Source organism: Anabrus simplex, chromosome 10 (assembly GCF_040414725.1).
Source record: "Anabrus simplex isolate iqAnaSimp1 chromosome 10, ASM4041472v1, whole genome shotgun sequence".
Taxonomy (NCBI): Eukaryota; Metazoa; Arthropoda; class Insecta; order Orthoptera; family Tettigoniidae; genus Anabrus; species Anabrus simplex.
In genome coordinates this window covers 50,939,163-50,961,169 of record NC_090274.1, presented here as the reverse complement: position 1 = coordinate 50,961,169, position 22,007 = coordinate 50,939,163, and the positions used below count along the sequence as shown (strand labels likewise).

General features: G+C 39.0%; 1 protein-coding gene across 1 annotated transcript in view; it reads right to left on the bottom strand.

The window, feature by feature from the left end:
* LOC136881801 (zinc finger protein OZF) overlaps positions 1-22,007 on the bottom strand; it is a 34,666-nt gene that overhangs the window by 6,000 nt on the left and 6,659 nt on the right. Inside the window, exons 2-3 of the mRNA XM_068229330.1 lie at positions 13,566-13,648; positions 7,203-7,285 (exon numbers count right to left, since the gene is read on the bottom strand). Coding sequence (XP_068085431.1) covers positions 7,203-7,285; positions 13,566-13,648 — 166 coding nt within the window. The remainder of the gene's footprint in view (positions 1-7,202; positions 7,286-13,565; positions 13,649-22,007) is intronic.

Below are 22,007 nucleotides of genomic sequence, written 5' to 3'. Positions count from 1 at the left end.
ACTAGCAAAAAAAAATGTCCCAATGAAAGTTACTTCAGCATCCTTATTTCTCTCTGCAGTGTCTCCAGGAATTTGTCCACATCTTCATTACATCCAGTCAGAGGTGCCTTTCGCAGCAGCGCCTAACCTGGGTTCAGATGTAACTTCAAGGATTCTAATGTCATTTCCTACACTGAGGGGACCATCATTTCACATTAGGAGATTCATCTGCCTGAAGAGCGGGTCACCTCCAGGAATCAGGTTATTCACCACCACTTGACACAGACTTAACTGTTGCAACACATCACTCCAAAAAACATTCCCCATTTATTTACAGAATTTTTCAAACAGGTCACTTGCATATTACTTGTAACCTACAATAAGATGAACTTCTACATCACATTTCACTCTTCCTGGCTTGGCAATTCTTGAAATACTGTGATGAATGAGTGATATTCTGTGTTTATATCTTTGATTACCAGATGGTGCAGAAATCAGCTTCTGCTTTCAGGACTAGCTGTGACAACAAAGATGGTGATAAGGCTGGAGAAGACCAAGTTAATTCTCTGATGGCAATGACATCTTAACATTTAGAAAACCCTATCTAATGCCACCAAAATGGTAGGAGTTGTGTGCTTATTGCAGTAGTAAAGGTGAGGAAGAATAATCAAAGTAGAAATGATGCAAAATAACATTATGGACTTGTAAAGGCCTTAGTGGATAAGTGGCAGAGACTCAGACCCTGGATCCTGAGATCATGGATACAAATCTACCAGAGATAGTTGACACTACAACAAGACTGATTGCACTGAAACTTGGTTAGCTAACTGCAGTAAAACTGATCCTGAAATGAAGAAGAGAGTCTAAGAAGATTCCCAGTGCATTTCATCCTTTAAACACACCCAAAAAGAAACACCAAAATGAAGAACAAGTAGATCTTATTAACCCAGGTGTGGTGGCGTGGACTCATTTTTAACCTGCTGCAAATTAATTTTGTTTGATATTGGTTATTTTTAAACTTAGAGACCATGGCTGCCACATATTGCTCCATACATTCCTTGCCATTTGCCTGAGGTCAGTGGCATTGTAGTGAACAGTGTTCATTCTTAGAAAGAGGGATTATTGTCTAGCGGTGCAATAAATTGTCTCGCTAGACCCCGTGCCACCAGTGCCATTCATCAGAAGTACAACAGCAGCATTGTTGAGTGTATCCAGTGACTTACTTGTGTATCATGTTAGGAATTCATTCAGTTAATCCCTTATTGCTGAAATGATTTATGAAAAGTATTAGGGAGTCTGTGGAAGAGGAAGAAGTTTCAGAGTAAGGATGAATTAGAAGCAGTAGTTTCTAACAGTGATACGCAACAGAGCGCTCATGAAGAAGTAGTTAACATTAGTGATGATGATGTACCTCTCTCCCAAGGGTTCTGGACCATCAAAGGAAACAATGGTGTTACAAAATAGACAAAAATTCTTTCTTTTAAAACTTACATACTCAAACCCACATTATCACTTTACCAGGAGTGAAACTCGCAGCAAGAAGTGCATCATTGCCTGAAGAATCAAGCATTTTTTCACTAATGATAAAATGTTGCAACTCATTGTAAACTGTATAAACCTGACAATTAAAAGAGTTAGAGGAAATTGTACTCATAAGCAAATAACTTATCATCATATGGATTGTCATGAAGAGGAAAACTATTTCCAGGAGCATAATTATTTTGGAAGAACCCCTCCCCACCAACTAGGATATACTGCATGAATATCATTACATAGTTAAAAAAATCTAAGCCTGTCAGCTGAATTACGCAAGATAAGGGCATTAATAAAGATTATTCATGTGCATGACAATTTCTTATTTTTATATGCTGCGAAGCTACTTAGTATTGGATATATACATTTATTTTTGATAAAATATCATGCTAGTGAGTTAACAAACCTAATACATGAATACATGAAGCATAAAAATTAGTTTTTTGTCATTAGAGCAAGTTCAATCATAGTGGTCAGAAAGTACCCCATGCCACCTCTCACATTTCACCAACGAGCACCATCTGTCCAGAGTTAAGCTTTGTACTGTATGGTGCTGAAACATGAGCTGCCATGAAATATGATCAAAGCAAAATAATTGTTTATCAGTGAAAGGAAAACTATTTCAGAAGCAAATTGGACCAATTAAACAAAATAGGATTCACAGGCAGAGAACATAACAATTATATCAATAGTAATGTTATTGCTTTTACATCCTATTAACTACTTTTGTGGTTTTCAGAGATGCCTAGATGCCAGAATTTTGCTCCACAGGATTTTTTATGTGTGACGGTAAATCTAATGACTTGAGACTGGTATATCTGAGCACCTTCAAGTACCACTGCACTGAGTCAGGATTGAACCTGCAAACTCAGAGTCAGAAAGCCAGCACTCTACCATCCAAGCTTCTTAGCCCTACAGGCAAAAGAATAATAAATTTATAAGATGTGCAGAGAAATAAAAGGAGAGAAAATCCCGATTACAGCAAATGGATTCAGTGTACTGGTTGTTTTGAACTGACAACAAGGAAAGGATTAACAGACACACAGAGACCTCCAGGATGAACTAGAACAAAATGGAATAATGGAATTAATAGTCACTGTACAGCTTCAGCAACTGATTTACATATTTTCAGAACTGGCACCATCTAGGTGGTCTGTTTACCTGAACTTGTACTCTTATTGTCCAGTTCTCGAGAAACGAAACCAGAATTTTAACGGACAGATACTATTACAGAGTTTTTGTAATATTGTCGAGTGAGCCTAAGGGTGCTACATGAAACTTTCAACTTGCTAACGACGACATGAATAGCTGATTATAGGGTGCCCTTCAAGTAACGTACATCAGCCCAAACTGAACCTGCAGACATACAACTGAGTCATACACTCTATCACTGATCCACCCAGGCAGCTAAAAGATCTGAGAGTGAACTGGAGGAATTCGAATTAGATACAGACTGGATAGAGGACAACGAAGGACCACATAAGTTAATTTGCAGGGAAATGCAAGAAATATATGGACAGTTTTACATGTATGTCTCTATAAAGAATCCCATAAAGAATTCTATGATGATACCATATAAAAGATCTGTGACATTCAGGACAAATATTTTGGGTTCCCTATGGGAATCAACATCTATATCATCTGATGGCCTAACAGGCATCAATTTTTGTAAAAGAGACGGAGTCTTTCATACTGAATTGGCAGTGCTTGTGGCTCCACATAGCCTATGCAGTGGTCTCCACTATATACACTAGCCGTGTATCTTGATAGGTATGTTGGTTACCAACTGATGAACCCAAAGTGACACACTGGGTCGAAATGCTGGCTACAAAAATGAGACAGCTGAAAAATATATAATTATAAATAATGGACCATCCATTTATATTCGATTTACATCTGATGTAGTTGGTATGCCCTTGTACACAAAATTTTTAGCTTTCCCCAGAGAAAAAAATCTACAGGGGCCAAATCTCGTGAATGGGCCAACCAAAGTACAGGTCCCCCTACAGCCAAATCAATTATTTGGGAACAATTAGTGAAGAAAAGCTGTAGTACATCATGCACTGAACACTGGACAGCCATCATGCTGATACCATACATTCCTCGTAGTCTGCAGATGAAAATTTTCGAACATCTGTGAAAGGTGGTCTGTTACGAAGTTGAGATATTTTTGATGATCCAGTGTTCCTTCTATGAAGAAAGGGCCTATGAGCTGATGGTTCACTATTCCACACCACACATTTAAATTCCATGTACAAATGTAAAGAATGGAAGTGGTACAGAAATTTGTGCCTGTCATTTTGCAGTAATATAAAACAAAACGGATGACGGGAATGATAATCAGATGTTCAGTACCCACCTATAAGCATTCTGTATGTTCACTTCACCACCGAGGTGGAATGTTGATTAATTTCTGAAAATTACATGGTTAAGAAAACCACCACCTTCCATGCAGAAGTTAACATGTGACTCCCTGCCTAATGGCTTAAGGCTTGTAACGGCTGAAGACAGTACAGTCACAATTTTATTCACTTTCATAACACTTTTCACACTGTAATGTCAAGTTCGGTAGTGCTAGTTCACAACTAGCCTGTCACACAGATTTCCTATGACTGCACACGAAGGTCATCATGACACGTTCGATTGTCTCGCCTGACGTTCGAGGTCACCCCAGGCTCTTTTCTTTCTACAGGCATCCTACCACCTGGAACTGTTTGTACCACTGCCAGATGTTGATGTCAGATGGAGGTTAACATCTGTATTGTTGCCAAAACTGATGATAAACTGTAACTACTGAAGTACACTTCATAAACAGCAATACACAGAAAGCTTTATGCTCAGGAGCTGCCATTTGTAACCAGAACACTATATATGGTGCTGTCAACCACCAGGATAAGGAAACCACACTTTGCCACGTGCAATACAAACTTACACAGTTGCTCTCTCTTCCAATCTCGGAAACAGTCAGCTGAGGTTGGTTACATAGTCATACTAACTACCTAAAACTCCGACAGTCCTTTGTGTACACCCTGTATGCAAGGCAAATTATTTATGAGAAAACTTCTACAAAATGATACCATAGTAGATCCTATGCTTACATCAATTAAATAGCAGTATGTCAATCTCTCACTCACTCTTTTCACCTTTTTCAACTTAACAAGTATGTCACTTGTACTTCTGAATGAATACCTGAGGTGCTGGAATGACCTTTCTCAAGTCATTAATGAATTTAGTCAAGTAATTAATATACAATAGCACTGTTCAGGCATTATCACTTGGTATATACTAGGGACTGTTTGTACAACAAGCTGTTTAAAAAAAAATACACACAGGAGCATGACAAGTATGACAGGACTGAATGCACTGAAAAATATCGAGATGTCAACTGCATTCCATATTTGAATGCTGCTAGCTCTGCATACATGGCTGACCAAAACTGAAGACTAAGGAACTGAGAGCAAAAAAAAAAAAAACTTACGGGCATAGTATGCTCTCCAGTCATCAGTGAGGTCTTCTGCTTTATCTTGGCCCAGTTTGTTTTCATTTTCTGGCTGTAAGCCTGCTTCGTTCTATATGCCCACTAAGGTCTGGTGGTCCCTGTATTCTTTTTGCTTGTGAAAGAAAGTGAGAAGACTCCCTGTAATATGGCCTGTCGGTACTGACATCGGTTCTCTGTGGTCTCTAATGGGATCTGTAGTTCGTCTACGTCTGATTTTACTGAGGTGATTTACTTGGTCTTGGAAGCCTTTCCCCTACTTGTCACTGTTAGGATTCTATTGGTGAGCCTGCAGGGTTTCAGGAGGGTCATGTGCTGTAGAAGGTCAAGTCACATTTTGCTCATACATGTGACTATGTCTTCTTGATGTTCATGGAGCTCGTTGTTGTGGCTGATCCTGTAGGTGCCATCCACCTCCCTTATGGGTCCTAGTATCCTACTCAAGATCTTCAAGAAATAAGGTATTATATAGTTTTGTCCTTGTCCAATTTATCTTCCCATTTCAAGCTATTGCCCTACTTAGCTAACCATGCACCTGGCACAATGGTTCACTTCCACATCAGAGGTGATAATTATTCCAAGGTTACCTACTCAAAACTTTTTCCATCCCATTGGATATCGAGTTGTTGAGGTTTTAGCACGACAACACCTTAGTCTACCCTACATTCAACATCGTCACCTGGTCTCTACTGGCAAATACATTCACCTGCAGGTCCTCTCAATTTGTTGCAATAAAGAAGGGTGTTACCAACACACACAAGCAATGGAATGTACAATGGTCTTACCCTCAAGTTTTTCAACTTGCATCCCACAGTTCTCCTCTTACAGTTTGTGAATTTGCTATCATAAATGAGAAATTTTGCACATGATAATGGGGGATGGAGAATTGTTTCAAACCAGTCAAAATACTGATAATCAAACAATCACCACCACCATTACAATAATCAAATAATTTGTTCAGATTTAGGAATTTTTTTAAAATTCTTTTATGTTGAACAAAAACAGAAGGTTATATGGCAACACTGAGGAAGAAGCAACAATGGCCACAGTTAAGGTACAGCTTGATGATGATGAAGATGATGATGATGATGATTATTGCTGTTTAAAGGAACCTTAACAGTTAGGTCATCAGCCCCTAATGGTATAAGGTACTATGAAATAAAACAATAATTAAGACTTCAAAATGTATCCACTGACTAAAATATAAAGCAAATGAGCTTGTTACAAAAAGGGGTCCAAAATCCAGGTCACCGGCCCCTCATGACTGTACTAATCAATGGTAAAACAGAACCATGGTGTTCCTCCTATAGTGATACTAATCACAGGTAATGCAGGCCCATGGTATGTCACACATAATGGAACCACTTGCCAAACAACGCAGACCCACAGTGCTCCTCACATAGTGGGAATAATCATGGGCACTGGTATTCCCATGGTGTTCCTCACATAGCTGTACTAATCAGAGGCAATGTACCTAGGCCCATGGTGTTCTTCATATAGTGGTACTACTCATAAGTAACACAGACCCATTCTGAACACAGGAGAACTGAATATTCAAGCACAGCGTATGGCACCTTTTCTCGCATGAACATTAGTCCACGCAGCCGACTGCTCGCCCCCCCCCCCCCCCCTCGGTGGGATACACATGATGGTATTTACCACAAGCAAATCCCAGACCCATGGTATTCCTCACATATGGGTACTACTCCTGGTAATGTAGATCCATGGTGTTCCTCACATGGTGGTACTAATTGCAAGTAACGTCAACTCATGGGGTTCCTCATGTTATGGCACAAATCACAAGTAGTCTCATGGCTCTAATTTTATCACCCCTTGATCACCCCATTTACTTACCTCTTACAACAGGCAGGGGATACCGTGGGTGTATCCTTTGTCTGCATCCCCCACCCACACAGGGCATACAGCTTGATATGAAAACTCAAACCCAATGAAAACCATATAAAGACAGTGGACAGTGGGGATTGAACCCATCATCTCCCGAATGCAAGCCCACAACTACATGACTCAAACCACATAACCAACTTGCTTGATGATTTAGAAAAAATCCACCTCACAAAGGTTCTTAATTTAAGAATATTTACAATAAAATCAAAACTTACTGTACTTCCACATAATTGAGTTTTACAGGGATTAATAACACACTCCATTTTTTGTGGGTATGAACTGTACTCACTTTTTAAATTCTTTCAAAGCCGGGAGCATCTGATCATCTGCATGCTTCTCTATAAATAGTTCAATCTTAATGTCTGGAGGAGACTATAAGAAAGAAAATAGAAGAGTAAATTAAGAAAAAAGCCAACAGGTACTGAAATACAAGTAAACAAGAAAACTGAGGACATACATTTCCTATTTGCACAGTATAAAGTATAATTCAATGGGTTCTTGCAAAAATAAATTAACCAACATTTTGTTAAAATAGAGATAAATCAACTTTTGCAAATATTAAAAAAACTAACTGTACCAATAATATTTTTGTCCTGGACATCGCCATCCAGATATTCAAGGTATTCCTCTAGATCCATATCTGTATATCCTATTTGTGGAGCATACCCTTCAATTATATCTGTAACAAAAGTTTCAAGTCTCAATCTGACCTTAATCAACCTCTCATTTATATTTTCCACCAATTCTAGGTATTCCTCTAGGTCCGTTCTAATTATGAGACCTACACCATTTTTGGCTTCTCTTTCTCCACTATAGTATAAGGTGTATCCTTTCTTCAGTTTCCTCTCACATTTTCCTTTCCATTTGGTGTCACTGATTCCCGGCAATGTTATATGTTTGTAAACCTTAAAATCCATAATTTCTTCCACTTTCCCTCTTAGTGCTGCTACAATGACCGTCGCTATCTTAATGTATTCGGTTGCTGGTCGCCCATTTCTCACAATTCTCCCAGCATCATGAGAATTGCACGTCGCTTGTCGGGAACACCTTGGCATTTTCCGAAGTTTCAGTACACTTGTCACCGGGCGAGTTGGCCGTGGAGTTAGAGGTGTGCAACTGGGAGCTTGCATCCAGGAGATAGTGGGTTCAAATCCCACTGTCGGCAGCCCTGAAGATGGCTTTGTGTGGTTTCCCCATTTCCACACCAAGCAAATGCTGGGGCTGTACCTTAATTAAGGTCATGGCCACTTCCTTCTAACTCCTAGGCCTCTAATATCCCATCGTCACCATAAGACCTGTGTCGGTGCAACGTAAAGCCACTAGCAAAAAAAAAAAAAAAAAAAAAAAAAAAAAAGTACACTTGTTATCATATAGGCTTTTATTACGATGGGTTCGCCACTCCCAAAGGCATTTTAGAGCTACTGCCAGCCTAAAATTGCAGGCCGCAACTAACAAGGAGAATAGACGCCTTTTGTAGCTGCTCCTCTGGAGTACAGACGCTACAGTTAATGTGGGGTTTCAGTGGTATTTCCTCCACTGAGGGCCCATTTTCCTTCTATAAGGACACCTCTGCCCGTAGCCGTGGGTACTTATAGTGGGTCAGGCTATTTACTGCCCCACCCAACACTCGGCATGGAGACATACCCATTCCTGTATTGTATATAAACATGGAAACATTATGACATTTATACCTCAATTGGAATGCGCCTAAATGCATGGTGTCTGTAGGTATAAGGGCATGCAAAAGAAGTATGAGAATATTCCATAATGTTATCTGCAGCAACTGCAAAATTAGTAGAACATAAATTCTGTCATATCATTATGTAGTAGGATAAATAAAATGACAGGTCAGTGTGAGAAGATGAGAAAAGAAAAGATGAAATGGGAACATAATTGTAGGGACAATTACAGATCTCCATATAGCTGGCTATCTCCTTTTCAGAACATGTTCCTCTATTCTGCCCTCATCGAGAGAACTGAAACTGATGTAAACAAAGAATATTGTGTATCTATCCACGATCTCCACGATGACTGGAAAATGACTGGACTACTTCCAAGCACATGGCAAGAGCCACGTGCAGTTGTCTATAGCAACTTTCATTACCTTACCTGATTACCATCATTACATCAGACTGATGCTGGATGCGAATGATGTCAACTGGTAATCATAATGTTATTTAATTTATGTCCTATGAACTGATTTTATGATTTTCAAAGACTGTCAACATGTAGATGAAATCACTCTCAACAAGGATGAGAAGGTCCACCTATTCAATAGTGTACATATGTAAATATACTAAGATAATCCCAATAATAAGGTCTCCTATTTTTTTTTTTTTTACAAACACATAGACTTGTTTATTTCTACAATGGTTTACATCATTTTATAGCTTGAACATTTAGCTATTATTCTACATAATCACTATTTCAGTCGATGTATTTTTGTAGACGCTGTAACAGTTTTTTTATGCCCATGTCATACCAGCTTGCCGCCATGATGTTCAGGAAGTTGTGAACCTCATCTTTCACCTCGCACCCGTCTTGCACACACCTTCTGGTATTTCAACTTTTCTGTTAAAATTCTGTGAGCAGCACTTCGGGAAACCACAGGAATCAAAGTGCAGAGATCATCCAAGGTGATACGCCGATCTTCACGCATGATTTGCTCAATCTTCATGACTGTCTCGATGCAAATTGACAGTCTTCTGCTCCTTTGTTTGTCAATTGGAGATGGATTTCAATTGGTTCAGTACCTTTCATGTTCAAAAACCAAAAAACTGCGTGCACGTCGCACATGACGGTAACATCAAACGCAAGCTCCATTCTCAACAGCTGTCAAGCCAAGACTGAGTGCCTCAGCACGGCGTGCGCATGTTTATATGCAAGCGCGGGAAGCACTCTTCACAATATTGTGACCAACAGCCACACGAACAGAGTTCTGTATTTATAAAAAAATAGGAGACCTTATTTTTGGGAATACCCTCATAAATCCACAGCCTGTTTCCAGTCATTCGATCGGGTCAGGAATGGAATGACTGAAACCCCATCTACTGGCAAGGATAGGAAATGTGCCAGCAGCTGAAGCCTGTCGCACTCCTCTGGGGCAACGATTAATGACTGACAGGTAAAACTGGAGTACCCACAAAAAAACCTGTCTCACCTCTGCTCTGTCCAGCACAAATGTCACATGGAGTGACCAAGATTTGAACTACGGGAGCCAGCAGTCAGATGCTGCGTGCTACTGCCTGAGCCACAGGTGGTCCACCAGCCCCTTGTGATCCAGTTTTATGCATCACTTCACATTTACTACAATTGTGAAAGAAATCGGTCCCTTACCCTAAATCAAGGTAATACAACGAGATGTGTGATTACGGACTACAAGATAGCAGGAATCGTGAGTGACACGATTCATTCATTATGGGTACCTCGAATGAACCCGTAAAACGAGTTCAGATACACAGAACATGTACTTTAAAACAGGTGGAGACACAGACCGAGAGCGCAGTACTGTATAGGCTGGGAAGTGGGCGCCATAGGTCAAATAACGCAGTAGCTCACATGGCAAGTGGGTGGGGTGATATGTGATAGTGGAAACTGCTCAAGGTAGGAGATGTGAATCCCACATAAGAATTGTTTATAACAGCCAGTTGCCTGGGATGTGGTAAGGTTGCATACTTGATAGCTTCCAAGGACTGATTTGCTTATTTGACCCTGTCAAAGAGCGTATGTATTGTTGCATTCGGTATGGTGCTGGGTTGGACGAGGTTGGACTGTATGTTGCATACAACTGTAATATAAGACGTGGTTCAAAAAATACTGTGCTTTGTGCAAATATCGACCAAGTGAGTTAACTATGCATACGCTGGAAAGTTGCATTCCAGGAATGGTAGAACTGAATTCCAGCATTGGCAATCCTGAAAATGATTTTCCGTATTTTACCATATTCACATACTAAAGGCCAAACTTTCACTTTAACTAATCCTAGTGCTGCTATCTTCACAGTCCTGGCTCCTTCCCACCATCGCAACACCAAAAAGCATAAAGAATCTGTCCGATCTCAAACAGGCAAAGTCGCAACGTTAATAGTCTTAACTTTGAATATCAAAGGCATGTCAGCATAAGTGCTGTTTTTCATTAGAGGTGACTAAAACGAGATCCCTGGGGCTCTGAAAATCGGAGGGTTGGTAACCACGGGGCTCCTATCTGAGTCCGACATTGCTTCCACTTACTTACTTACTTACTTGCATCCCACAATCGCATTAAAAGTTTCCCATGACAGTGACTTCTACGTCACTTATTTATTTCTCCAGTGTCTGCAGAAATTTGTCCAAATCAACATATTTGCATCCAGTCCGAGGTGTATATTTAATGTGATAAATTTTGATCAGAGCACATAGATAGTACAAGATACCAAGAATAGCCAGTATCTTTCAAAGTTTAAATATATATCCTTGTTCTCTTATTGCCTTTTGAACACTGATGGCTGAAGATGTCTTTCAATGACGACGAAACATGTACCATGATCTAATGTTATTGTGAAAGGAATATATTTAATTTGTATTTTAAAGGTGGAGTTCTCCTAAAAGTCTTTCATGATAGTTGTTGTTCAGTTAAATCCCGAGGCAAAGAAAAATAAGATTGTGCAGCAAACCAAAAGAAAGAGAGAAACTTGAATAATTAGTGGCCAACAAACCAGACAAGCTACTGACAGATTTTAAATCATTAGAAGAGAGCCTTTGAATTCAAGAATTCCAACTTGCTACTTGCCATTACTGTGAGCAGATTTATGTAAAGGTATCTGTAATTTAATTTATGAACATTAGTGAGGGAAACCCATGTAGAAGCTTGTCATTTGATACATTATCATGAGAAGTATTGACTAGCCAATATATTAATAGTGATAAATCAGAGCCACCTACAGTTTAAGCTGGAAGGAACGCTTGGCAATGCTGTATCTATCTGTCAAGCGAAGGCCGAGAGAAAAGGGGGCGTGTCCGATTTTGAAAGAGTTCATCCATAGACCAACATGATGATTGTGATAAATGCACACTCTTCATAAAATGGTACTAAGAAACATGCATATCAGTAAATGCAATCACTGAAGTTAGAAATACACATTTTACATGAATAAAAACAAAACACTTTAAGAACAGTATTCACAAGCTCGATTAATGTGGACAATTGACAGCTTCCTGTGCTTAGTGTTTTTATCCTCACTGCTGACATAACTCGTGTTCTTCATCTGTTTTCAGCACTTGTTTAACACAACATTGTAAAATGAAGACAATCAATAATCTATTGCACCATTATTGTCACGCCCACAATGACGGTGTTCAAACCAGATCTGTTCATTGTCATCTCTTCCTAAAGCAGCTCAGGATAAAGAAAACAGAAATTCTTTGTAATTTTCACAACCCAGATGGTCTTTGTATACCACTGTTCTGCAGACACACACAATACAATGTGATGGCACCCTAACCCACCTCCCTGAAGTTCTTCACAATAGGGATCACCTGTTTCATTACTCCGCAGGAGACCTAAACAAGTGTCACAGCTTATCCTTCTGGATATTGTCCGTATTGTATATCCAGAAATGTACAGCATACTACTCATGACATCTCAAAAAGTCCACCAAAAAAAATCACATGATAAATGTGAGTCTAACTTGTATATTATTTCCATTTTGAGCCCAATAACATCTGTCTTGATGGAATCAGACATTTCTAATTGGCTACAGCCAAACCTCACTTTACCACCACCATCACCACCACCACCACCACCACCACCACCACCACCACCACCACCACCACCGCAACCCTAGAACACCCTTAATCCTAATTTTCATCTCACTTTCTAGAACTTCAGGTGCAGTAACACTGTAGTAGCAATCAATAACCTATAAGTACTGACTAAACCTTCTTTCTAAGTTATAACGTTGAAAGTTTCTTGACAGTAAATAATTTCCTTTCACTGTTCCAAACGAAACTTTTTAAGTAAGGCCTAACTCTTTTTCCTTTTAGTACAAATAATAATAATAATAATATGGTTTACGTCCAACTAACTACTTTTACGGTTTTTGGAGATGCCAAGGTGCCAGAATTTATCCCCGTAGGAGTTCTTTTACGTTATAGTAAATCTACCGACATGAGGCTGACGTATTTGAGCACCTTCAAGTACCACCAGACTGAGCTGGGCTTAGAAAACCAGATTTACATTCCAACCTATTCAGCCCTGGTTAGCCTTCATATTATTTCGATAACAGGCTCTACGTATGCTTATTCTATCACTTATCCTGTTATATATAGGTACTCGAACATATTCGTGAAAAATTAAACAAAACACAAGACGAAGTTCACTAGATATCAACATACACGGATAGATCCCACCCTTTCACCTTGGCCTCCACTGGACGTTGCCAAACTTACATGACTCCGGCTTGTAACTGTAGTTGGCTATGTGATAAATACAATATCAATAAACATGAATTCTTTCCTGTCCTGTATCTTGACAACTTTCCTTCAAATGAAATGGTGTATGGCTTTTAGTGCTGGGAGTGTCCGAGGACAGACTTCCTTTCAGTACCACTTTCAGAGGGTTCTCAAAGCTGGAGGTTTTACCCTTCAGTCACATATTTAATTAAAAGTTCACTTACCAAAGCAGATGTCTCTCCTGCAGCTTTCAGCCATCCTGACTCACGCTTGATCATATGTGGCTCCTCCATGCTGTTTAAAAAACCTGCAAAATAAAAACAACCCCTTTAATGTTTTAAACATTGGAAGGTCAAACAACATTTTCAATAGATTTATTCAAGCCTTTCCTATTATTGCATTCTTAACTCAATATAAAAGTTGACGATCTTTTCAGATCATACAATATATCAAACGAATCAAAATACACATAAATTAATACCCACAATTTTTAAGAATTGGTGATGAGCATTATTTAACTTCACCAGGAATGATAAATTATGCAATGGATTTCATTATTACCTATGAAATGAAGAAGCAACACCATTCATGGAAAAATCCTTCCACACACTCGTGCATTTAGGTACGCATACAGGGTGGTCGGAAACGACATGAACTGAGTGTATAAGCGTTGGTCATACTAATAAATAATTTGAAAACATTATGCTGATATCTCGTTTCCTTGTCATTTTATTCACTTATTAAGTTAGCCTATCAGATCGCTTCACGGGCGAACTCAAATGGGATTTACAAGGCAGTGCTGCTAAATCTGCACGTGGCTTGGTTGGGCTTGAGAGCCATGCTGAGAAATGAGCATCAAACACTAACACACCGTAGGTTTCAGCCAATGCCACCGTAGCATGCTATGGGTCAAGCCTTTCAAGTACTTCGAAGTCCCACAGCTGAAGAAGTTTATTTCTTCTATTGGCTTTCTCAGGCTCATCATAAGCCACGTGCAGATTTAGAAACACAGCCTCGCAAAGCCCTTTGTTAACATTGACAAAACCATTGGTCTGGGGAAAGCGAACTGCCAAGCTACATGTTTCATAGTGGAGAAGATGTAAATTCAAGAAGTATGGCCTGGGACGAGAGCAGCGCACGTCAATCAATTAAATATCTCCTGGAAGATGAAGACAGCAGTGCATTTCATGTTCCAAGTAACTGCGGAATGACTATCTAGTGTATGTCAGTATCTTTGTTGGGGTTACTAACGAAATCTGCGTGTGCTGATTTCTGGGAATCATGTAATTTCTAATTATATCTTGCCTAATGGCAGTGGTAGTAACTGCTGAACTTATGGACAAAGGTGCATGCATCGATAGAGGTACAGGGTCTCTCATGTAAACTCAGACCGTCCAGCAGTGTTTTTACTTTGAGACTTAAGCAGAAGCTATATTTTTATAACATGTTCCATAGACATTCTCTAATAGAAAAACTCCTTTCTTCCTCTTAGATAATCTGACACAGTCCAACAGATCACAGTTACAAAGAAGGGAGCATTCTCACTTTAGATAATGGGACATCAAACCCAGATACCTTGACCTTGTGCAAACCACCAGAAAATTTTCAAATTATTCACTCAAATACACGACTCGCACCTGTTTCATTGTACAAGTACATCAAGACACATGATATTTTATTAATAAACTTCTCACTGATGCAAGTTTTACAAAACACAGTGCCTTTAAACTTAGTTTTATGACATTTTTTAAAACTTAAAATAAGAGTATCAACATTGTAATCAAATGAACGAGTATGTGATTGAACATCAAGATCAGAGACACTCAAACGAACTGGTCAACAATTTCAGACTTTTAAGTTTCTCTTCCAAGCATATTTTATTACTACAACACGTCAATGCAATTTAGAAATAGACACTTAAAATTAGAACAAGTAGTGTTTTAATGTTATATGTTTTTTAATAAGATGAAGGTTTTTCAGCAGCTGAAGATGATCCCACACATAAGGGTCAAAACCGGTACTGCAATGTAAAAATGTTTTAAGTACCTTATAAAAAATAATACTATTGATTAGGTGGAAAGTTCCAATCTTTATACTTGTGACCACTGAAATATAAATACGGAAAATGAAGCTAACAGATTATGATACTTAAGCAGGAGTACGGAAGATGCATGCATAGTTCTTGACCTTGCAAGGAGCATACACATGTTCAACCTAGCAGTCGCCAGCCTGAATCTAAGCTGTTAACGTTGAGACAGTCATTATCGTACGTGAAATACAAGTGTGCTCGATGGGTATGCAATGATTTGTTCAGCAATTTCCTCATGAAATGCTACCTTCACGGGCATATATTCATGTAATTTTATTGTAAATAAATAAATTGTAAATGAATTTTAAACTACCAGCTCAGTGGTCAGTAAAAACATACGCGCACACAAACAGTCTTGATATTGTTTAAAACCTGTTGATCCAGCCGCAAGAGTGAGATATTGTGAGTGATATCTTGCATCATTGAATGATCATTTATTCGACCCAGAGCTTGACTTCTTTTCGGATGAAGCCCAGTTTCATCTCAACGGTGGTGTGAACAGTCATAACTCCCGTTATTAGTGTGCAGAAAATCCTAATGGTGTTTATGAAGTCCCTCATTATGATAGGAAGATTGGTGTTTGGTGTGCTGTTAGTGTATCAGCTTAAACAAACACTAAAAAATGTATGTCTATTAACAGACAAAGAAAGAAATAAGTTAATTAATATGAATTCAGGCCTGCCAACTGCCAAAGCATTTTCCAAAATTCATAAAACTGATGTTCCTATCTGACCCATCATTAATTACAGACCCAGTCTTCTATATAAAATTCCACAGTACAGCCAACATTACCTCAAAAGAAATTACCATTTTTATCCAGGAATTCCAATAAGAACACTAATGAATTGGTTGCAAAACTAAATCATGTTACTTTTCAATCTAACTACCTGTATTCTCTCCATTCCTTTGATATTGTTAACGAGTACCCAAGTGTCTCAATTTCAAGATTTGTCCCACTATTCATAATCAATTAAATTAACACAGTGGCCTAACTTCATCTCTACTCTAAAAATAGTTTTGAATAACAATTATTTCACACTTGACAATAGCATTTATCAGCAAAATGGGTTAGTTATGGGATCGTTGGCATCAGGCACCCTAGCTGAAATCTATCTATATCATTTAGAACACACCAAAATTGTTAAGTAATATTTTTTGGACAAGATATGTGGATGACACTCTTGTGATCATGAACAAAACTGCAACTGATGCCATCACCACTCCATCCAATCTTAATCACATTGACCCACATATCAAGTTTACACTAGAATCAGAGAACAATAAAAAACACAATTATTTAGAACTAACGATCATCAGACAATCTGGTCCACTGAGCTACAAGATTTTTAGAAAACCAACACAAACCACTAACACAATCCTTCAAGATTCCATACACCCACATGCCCATAAATGTGCAGCATACCATCATATGGTACACCTCACCTTTAGCATCCCACTCTATAGAAAAGAACTTAAAAACAAATTAAACACCATTCGTAGTATAGCTAAATTTAATGGCTACAATAGCTTCTTTATAGAGAAAATCATTAATAAACATAAACACCAACCTTCAACCATCTTAACAAAAGAAAAACTCACAATTTTTTATCTACTTTTACGTTTAATAATAAACAAGTCTACAAAATTACAAACATATTTTAAACACATGATATCAAAATAGCCTTCAAAACTTGCACCAGAAATGCAGATATTTTACACAATACCAATTCTATTAATCATAGCAACAAGTTCACCAAGTCAGGTGTTTAAAGACTCAATATTAATAATTGCAATTCATCTTATGTCGGTCACACATGTAGGAACTTCCATACAAAATACTTAGAGCATGTTGACACCCTGAAATATAACAGATTTTTGGCCATGGGACAGCTCATGGGTGATACTAACCATAAGTTCACTAATCTCAACCAAGACATGAAAATTCTGGAGCAGATCTTCAATCTTAACTTCAATCTAAATGAAATTTTAAAGAAATCAAACATTTTATTTGACCTTTTAATTACTACCTTTAGTAATCATGTATCAGATAAAAAGAATTTTCTTTTATAATATATTTAAATTCTCCTTTCAGGAGCAGTCTTTCTTTCCGCATCCTTCAGCCCCATCTTAGACACACCTTCTCTCCTTCTCCCCTACCCTATCCTTCCCCTCCCTTCTTTGCCCCTTCCCCTCTACTATTTTGTTTACATTGCCTGCCTCCTCCAGCAAGTCAGTGCATCTTCTACATCAGACTTTAGAGGTCAGTCTCATAAATAAATTTTATCCTTTTTAATTTCTTTTCTGTATGTTTATTCATTCCTAATTCTGCCTATCATTAACAGATTTACTTTTTTGCCTGAGGTCTTAAGTCAACTTAAAGACATCATATTATGACAAGAAGATCATAACCACAATATTTGTTATTATACGTATTTTAATGTAATAATTATTCCTGCAACATTGTCTCTATCTGGTATACATATGTTCATATGTTTTAGGTATCACATAATCTGGAGATTGCCACTAATTGCCTGAAACTAGTCCCAAGATTGATGTAATATCATTTACTTGACATATTATATTGAAAATTTATTTCTCATAATTGCACTTAACACGGAACAAAACTGAAAGTTATAATTTATAATTAGGCTTGATGGGCGCAATATCTGTATTATTGATAATCTCCACAGGAACCACAGTGCTGGCATAAAAGATTATAGTTTTCTCGGAAGAAGTGTCAATTATGAAAGGAGTTTGCTTTAGCTGCATTCTTTTGCCAATGCTGTTGAACACCTATCAAGAACAAATTTTTTAAGCTCTTTACGGAAAGACTCATCATGAAGAGTCATCATAAATAATATTAGGTATGCTGAAACACTATCCTAAATCACCAGGATCTACAGAAACTACACAGTTCAGTAACAAATTAAGGGAACATGTTTTTGAATGTTTGCCATGCTCCACAAAACAATACCTCACACCCAGGTAGATTACAAACTAAACCTTTATTCTTTACTGTGGAAGTATACAAAAGAACATTGATGGATTCACGTTCAATTTCAGAATACAAATGGAATGTCTGAATAGGGGCAAAAACAAAGTGATAACAGTCCTCCAGGGTGGATTTATATCACAGTTGGAGAGCTTCAGTATGGTGTATGTCCTCCATGAGCATTTATCACAGCTGGGCACCTACATGGCATGCTCTGTATAAGTTGACGGAGGTCACATTGCACTATCAGGTCCCATTCTTCAATGAGAGCCTGTTCGAGGTCTTGGACAGTCTGTGGTGGAACAGGATGCCCACGAACACTTCTGTCAAGCCTATCATACTGTAGCAGTATCTGCTCGATGTACCCTGCAGCAGTAAGATTACCACGGATGACGACAAGATCCGTATGGCCATCAATACTGATGACAACCCACACTATCACAAAACCTTGTCCAAATTGGTCGCCTTCCTGGACAACATTTGGCATGTAATGCTCAGCATGGTGTCTCCATACACATTGACATCCATCACGCTGTGACAGGGAAAATGTGGATTCGTCTGTGAACAACACAGGTCTCCATTGGTAATAATAATGTTGTGTGGCTATTTCTAGCCGGGTGCAGCCCTTGTAAGGCAGACCCTCCGATGAGGGTGGGAGGCATCTGCCATGTGTAGGTAACTGCGTGTTATTGTGGTGGAGGATAGTGTTATGTGTGGTGTGTGAGTTGCAGGGATATTGGGGACAGCACAAACACCCAGCTCCTGGGCCGCTGGAATTAACCAATTTAGGTTAAATCCCCGACCCGGCCAGGAATCGAACCCGGGACCCTCTGAACCGAAGGCCAGTACGCTGACCATTCAGCCAACGAGTTGGACGGTCTCCATTAGTGAAGTTGCCCGTTGATAAGGGTAAAGGCAAGATGAAGGCGAGCTGCGCAATGTTGCTGTGTTAAACAGGGCACTCGAAAAGGACGTCTGGGTCATAAGGACACTTCTCTTAACCTGTTCCTTACTGTCTGGTCAAACACCATGACTCCAGTGACCATCCTGAGGTCCTATTGCAGTTTTCTAGCAGTTGCTGAAGGACACCGCAATGCACAGATGGTCAGATATCGGTCATCCTGTGGGGTTGTCATGCAGCCACGAACTTATCCAACCCTCCTTGCGAACTGACCCAACTCATTGTAGTGAGTCAACAAGCATTGTATAAGCGACAGAGAGACAGAGATCCACAGCAACATGACGAAAAGTCCATCCTTCCTGGATCAAAGTGATGGCCCTTGCAACTTGAACCACGTTAAGATGTCTCATGGGATGTGCTGGTTTACATACAGTGTGCTCAAATGACCACAGTAGTCTGTGTACCTCACAACGACACACAGATTCACCGCTATTCACTTTGTTTTGAAGAGTCACCTGACAGTTGAAAGCATGGCTACGCCTACAGACGGAGTATAACTTCGATTTGACATACCCTGAGTAGCTAAGGTCTCAAGGTATGCTGTACAACCACTGGAACCCCATCTACCAAATTAACAATCACATACCAGACGTTACAAATCATGTTTCCCTAATTTTTTTTGAACAGTGTATTTAATGTCTCTGAAGCCAGCAACACCATGGGCTTGAGGCTGAAAGTAAAGAAGGTGGATGGTCGTATGCACGAAAGAAGATGTTGTTCAGGGTAGTCTTAAAGGACCAGATCTCGTGAGTGGAAACATTTAAATACCTGAGATATCACGTTAATGATGACTGTGACCTTGTTCGTGAGATCTGATCCAGAATTGAGCAGGCTAGAACTTCTCTTCAGAAAGAAAACTTTTGGCAAGCCGTGACCTTTCCATTACATTACGGACACAATTACTCCGGTGCTATGGTTTCAGCATCCTACTATACGGCGTTGAGTCATGGACACTAACCAAGACCATGTGCAAGAGATTGCAAGCATTTGAAATGTAGACATACCCACGGATGCTGAAGATTACTGGGACAGCTAAACTTATCAAACCAGTAGTTTCACTATATGAACAGAAAACCAGAAATTTTCACTAGCATCAAGAGAAGGAAGGTACAATACTTCAGTCATATGAAATGGAACAGAAAATACCACCTTCTACAAGTATTACTCCAAGGAACGTGGTCCGGGGCAAAGTGGGACATCCTGGCTCGGCAACTGGAGCGAGTGGTTTGGGGTGACATAGCTTACTCTATTCAGAATAGCTATGAACAAAGAACAGATTACGCTTCCGACTGCCAACGTTCTGCAAGGGCATGCCACATGAAGAAGAAGTAGAGATTTAAAGGAGGCAAATAGAACCGATTAGAGAATGGTTCCTGTATATGGGACTCACTCCAGTATTATTTGATAGGAGACATGGAAAAGATTGGAAGGAAAGGAGCATGATATGTTGCGGGTAGATAAGTGTCACAAAAATGTTGCACACTTTGGGGTGGGAAGACATGCGATTAACAAGGCCAACTTCTTGACTAAGCGACGTTGTTCAAAGCTGTCAGTAAAGAGATGACGTGGAGTGACTTTAGCAGATGAGTAAAACTGAATGGAGCTCTTAAAGGCAGAAAAGAACATATTTTGAACATAAGAATTTGAAATTCAAGAGGACAAAATTGACTCAAATATTCATGGTTAGGAAGAATATACAGGGATCACAGTGTTTTCCCCAGAAATTTTCTTCAGCCTGGTGGCAGGAATGAGTAGCCGGGCAGCGAATAGTTAAAAACTAACATGATAAAATTTCAATTCATTCCCCTCAGGTCATTAACAATGATATCAAACAGGTAAACATTAACTGCAAAATTGAACTATTTTAGTGCCATTATCATGAACAAGACATAACAGAGTATTTTGAATTTCTAGTGTTCTACTGCTCTTTCATAACCATGTAACATTGGGGCTTACTACTCGGTTGCTGTGGGTGCAATATGGGTTTGCAATGACATGCGGAATCGAGGGCTCGCATGTGATTCCACACTAATCCAGACACCGCTTGTACACGACACTACATGATAGTCAAGCTAACCATTTATACTCTGATGTAATTGACGCAATAATGCTGACAATAATGAAGATTTATCATTTAAATAAACATTTTTTTCAGTATTTATACTTTAATTTGGAGCACCCAGTGACTTCAGTATGTATTAATATTATGCAAGTAGCATATATCTAGGTTATGTTCGCCAGGTGGTCTGTAAAAACAGCAGGGCAGTGCACCCATTAAAAAGGTGCTAGGGAGAACATTGGATAAGTATAATTTTCCAAGGGATATGTTGGATAAATTCCTAATTTCTCTGAAATCATTTACAAAATCAATCAATCAATCAATCACACATCAACGGTCTGCATTAAGGGCTGTCGCCCTAGTGGCAGATTCCCTACTGACTGTTTACCTAGCCCTTTATGACATTTACAATGAACTTGGAAATTTATTGAACATTTCCATTGATTATTCTAATCCCTTATTCCTCATCCTATAAATGAATTTATCCTCTTGAATTCCAACTTTATCTTCTTGTTATGATCTTTCATAATTTTATACATTCTCCTACTGATGTCATTTCATGCCA